General features: G+C 31.9%; 1 protein-coding gene across 1 annotated transcript in view; it reads left to right on the top strand.

Moving 5' to 3' along the window:
• Positions 1–3,848, top strand: part of LOC116845976 (protein pelota-like) — a 9,015-nt gene extending 5,167 nt beyond the window's left edge. Inside the window, 10 exon segments of the mRNA XM_032819258.1 lie at positions 1,813–1,832; positions 1,835–1,878; positions 1,949–2,041; positions 2,133–2,283; positions 2,430–2,543; positions 2,613–2,753; positions 2,835–3,057; positions 3,146–3,338; positions 3,421–3,527; positions 3,641–3,848. Of these exon segments, the coding sequence (XP_032675149.1) occupies positions 1,813–1,832; positions 1,835–1,878; positions 1,949–2,041; positions 2,133–2,283; positions 2,430–2,543; positions 2,613–2,753; positions 2,835–3,057; positions 3,146–3,338; positions 3,421–3,527; positions 3,641–3,738 (1,184 nt within the window). The 3' untranslated portion in view covers positions 3,739–3,848.
• Positions 3,849–4,520: the final 672 nt, after the last annotated feature.

A 4,520-nucleotide genomic window follows, 5' to 3' on the forward strand; every position in this document is an offset into this window, starting at 1 on the left:
ATATATATATATATATATATATATATATATATATATATATATATATATAAAAACAACGGTATATTAAGTTAGTATAATACTCATCAACAAAACGTGTTGTGATAGAATGCGTCGCTGTTGATATGTATTGTCGATATTAAGATTATCTAATAGAAAGTTACTATTTAATATGCGTATCAAGTGCACGATGTAAACTAGGATAATAGAAAGTTACTATTTAGTACGCGTATCAAGTGCACGATGTAAGGCTGCGTTCGGAAACATCACTCGAATACTCTCCCTCTCTTTTTATCTCACTCTTGTATTTCGCTCACTCTAACCGCTATCGTCTAGTAATGTGCACACAGTATGTGTTTCCGAACGCAGCCCCATGACTAAAGCCAGCGGCACACGATGCTTGTTTTCATGCTGGATGGAAATATTCTGTTCTGATTGGTGCATTTCTGAAGACGGACCAATCAGAATAGAGTATTTCCATCCAGCATGAGAACAAGCATCATGTGCCGCTGGCTTAAGTTTACATGGCAGCTAAAAACCGGTTTAGTAACTACCGTAGTAGTGAACTCTTGAATCCGATTGGAGTATATTTCCAAATCTAAAAGAATATATCAATCGGATGCAAGAGTTTACTAAATACGATTGTAAACCGGTACTAAATACAATTACTAAACCGGTTTTAAGCTGCTGTGTAAACTTAGTCAGTGATAGATTTGAAGTGGTGATAGGTTTATTTAACTGTGAGTCAGATACACTTTTCTCTTATATGTATTAAAACATATGCAACATTTAACAGGCTATAATTTCAGGTAAAAATGTAAAAATAGTGAAATAGTTCGGAGAGCATTTTAAAGATTGAAATCTTCAGTTTTTAGGTACGCTATCAAATATGAAATTTATTTATTTTTTTCAAAACTACATGAATTAGAATTAATCTAATATTAAAATCTTCAATGAAATTTGTCGACCTGTATTGTGTAAATGAAAAGTTACACAAAATTATTATTCAACTATTCAGAAAAGTGAACAGTTCTTTAATTTGTATATATATATAAATTGTAATGGAATTGTTTTTTTACTGATTTATTATCGAAGTAAAAATCGAAGTAAAAATCCTTTTAGTTTTAATTACTCATAGAGAAATTGGCTTACGAAATTAGTTAAAAAAATGGAAAAACTGAAAATTTCCTTTTAACTGATATATTCTCTTATTGATTACTGCGCTATTCTATTTTATATACCTTTAATCTCTTTTGCATTCGTGTGCCCTACATCAGTTTCAATGGAATTCAGTGTAGCTAAAAGAGCAGATCTATGAGCACCATCTGCAGGAGACGATTTCGAGGTTATCTACTAAACACGTTGAACGGGTATGAAATCGTCGAACCAAAAACGACAGGATCATGTTTGACATATGGCGTAATTTATTTTACAATACCAAGAATAAAAGTAAAACATGAATTGGATAACTTTTCTAGGAATATAATCGTGCAATAAATGTAAGAGTAAATTTATAACTTTATTATAATTCTTATATATTGTGTCATGTGAAATGCTATCGTGAGTTAACCTATATAATAAGATTTTCTTCCATAGAGTAACCACGTTGTTCATTTTTTTAACAATAAAGATATTAATATTTATCATATACATTCTAAATATTAGTATACTTACACATATAACTAACTTTCTCAGAGATAGGGTTAACATTGTACACATGTAATTCTAACTTAAAAGTTTAGTTTTACAGTATATGCAAAATAAGTGTTTCATTTATATTATATATGTCTTCATATCTTTTTCATATTTTTTCAGATAGAACAAAAATATATTTGTCAAGATGAAGCTAGTATCACGAAATGTAGATAAGGATGGAGAAGGGTAAATATATTTTCTGTATAATATATTTCTTAAATTTATAAACTCAATCCTATAATTCATGAATTTATAGAAGCGTAGCTCTTGTTCCTGAGAATACAGAAGATATGTGGCATGCCTATAATCTCATTAGCGAAGGAGATTTTGTAAGCTGTTCTACTATTAGGTAAATTTAAGAAGTTTTATTTTACAATAATGGTACTATATCCAATTTACCAATATTATTTTCTGTTAATTCTCTCTTTGTACTTAAATAGGAAAGTGCAAATGGAATCTGCAACTGGTAGTTCTAACAGCTATAGAGTTAGAACTACTCTTAAAATAAGTGTAGAAAACATCGACTTTGATACACAAGCATGTGTTCTAAGACTTAAAGGTAGAAATGTGGAAGAAAATAAATATGTTAAGGTATTATTAAATGATGATTATTAAATCAATTTATAATAATTATTAAATTATTATTATATTTTATTCATTTGCAACATTTAATGTGATAATTTATATTAGTACCATATCAGAATCTGCATTAATATCTTAATGTTTGTTTTACATAGATGGGAGCATATCACACACTGGATGTAGAGCAAAATCGAAAGTTTATTATTACTAAAGCAAAATGGGATTCGATCTCTTTGGAAAGAGTTGATACTGCATGTGATCTTGCACAGGTTAATAACTTTTTAAAAGAATGGAGTTACTTGGTATGTTACTTGCTGTAACATCCGTTTTTTTTTTAGACTGCTGATGTAGCTGCTGCTATTATGCAGGAAGGTATAGCACACATTTGTTTAATAACTTCCAACATGACAATAGTTCGTGCAAAGATTGATCAAGTTATACCAAGAAAGAGAAAAGGAAACGTTTCGCAACATGAAAAGGTTTGAAGTGTTATATATATGTCAATACTATAAATATTTTATGACAAGCACGAATAAAATTTGAATTGGACGTATGTTTAGGGTTTAACACGATTTTACGAAAGCATCATGCAAGGCATATTAAGACACATCAATTTTGATCTGGTGAAATGTGTTATTCTTGCCAGTCCGGGTTTCGTGAAAGATCAGTTTATGGATTACATGGTACAGCAAGCTGTTAAATCGGATAATAAACTTATCTTAGAAAACAAAAGTAAATTTTTGCTAGTTCATGCTAGTTCGGGTTTTAAACATTCTTTGAAAGGTAATTACATGTATATCTGTAAAATACGAACAAGTAGTAATATTTGTAAGATACAAATTATCTGAAATTGTTTTTGTATTACTTACAGAGGTATTGGGCGACTCTGCTGTAATCTCTCGAATTTCTGATACTAAAGCAGCAGGAGAAGTGAAGGCTCTAGAAGCATTTTATACTACTCTACAAACAGATCCTGCTAGAGCATTTTATGGTAAAAAACATGTTGAGAAAGCTGCTGCTGCTCAAGCAGTTGAAACCTTACTTATATCGGATAAACTGTTCAGGTAAATTGTTTTGATTCTTCACTGTTCAGTGTTAATTGTATTCTATAACACATTGTTGTTATTATGTCGTTATTATATTTAGATGTCAAGACATTAGATTAAGAAAGGAATATGTTGAATTGGTTGAAAATGTCAAAGACTTAGGTGGTGATATCAAGCTATTTTCAAGTCTACATGTCTCGGGTGAACGTAAGTTTTATGCAAATAATTTCTATCAAACTTGGTGCGGCTGGAAACTTTCAAAAAGTTGCATAAACTATACTTCTCGATTTTAATGTATTCAAGTGTGATTTGGTTTTCAGAATTGGATCAGCTGACTGGAATAGCAGCTTTATTACGTTTTCCTATGCCAGAATTAGAAGATGAGAGTGATGACGGTAGTGATTTGGAAAATGATTAGAAAAGCTAGTGATATGTTACTATGCAATTTTGTATATACTTATGTTGTGCGCAATCAAAACACATATTAATAATAAAAAAGAATGATAATCTTTGTATTTATTTCACAAACATAACGATCTTATGTTTTACAGTTTACACCACGTTGCAAGTCGAGAAATCGCGCAAATTTCATGAAATTTCTCTGGCCACGTCGATGGCCACTGGCGTTTACCTTCTTGCGAGCTTTTTAAATATGTTAAGTGTAATATACATCATATTCTACTCGCAACGATGAAATTTTACACTATGCAGTACTATTTATGAGGCTACTTTCGCGATCGGCCTAGGGTACAGTTATGTATAATGACAAACACTTTTTTATCTAGTCCTCCCACATTGGAAGCCCACGCGCTTGACGATCCTGGTCTTTTCCAGCGAAGGACTCTGAAGGCCAGTCTACCCACGCACTTTGGCCCACGCGAAACTTTCTACATGCATGTGTGCCCGATCGTCCGACTACCACATGCATTTATATGTCTACGTACAAGCGTAGTGACTAATACAATTTAAAGTCACCTCAGTATTATAAAATTCCGATATTATAGTGACTTTTTTTATCGGTCGGAACGTGTCGCATCTAAACTCACTCGTGTAAAATTTGCTTGCGTTCGCTTTTCTCTCCGTGAGATGACCTGTACTGTACGTACAATTCTCGCAGATGTCACTGGGAGACACGTAACGAGCACGAAGAACGTATTCTTTGTTTGTATAACGCCAATTACTCGAGCAATTATGTTTTAT

The sequence above is a fragment of the Odontomachus brunneus genome, unplaced genomic scaffold, assembly GCF_010583005.1.
Source record: "Odontomachus brunneus isolate Ranch 3 - 2012 unplaced genomic scaffold, Obru_v1 Obru_scaffold_059, whole genome shotgun sequence".
Classification (NCBI taxonomy): Eukaryota; Metazoa; Arthropoda; class Insecta; order Hymenoptera; family Formicidae; genus Odontomachus; species Odontomachus brunneus.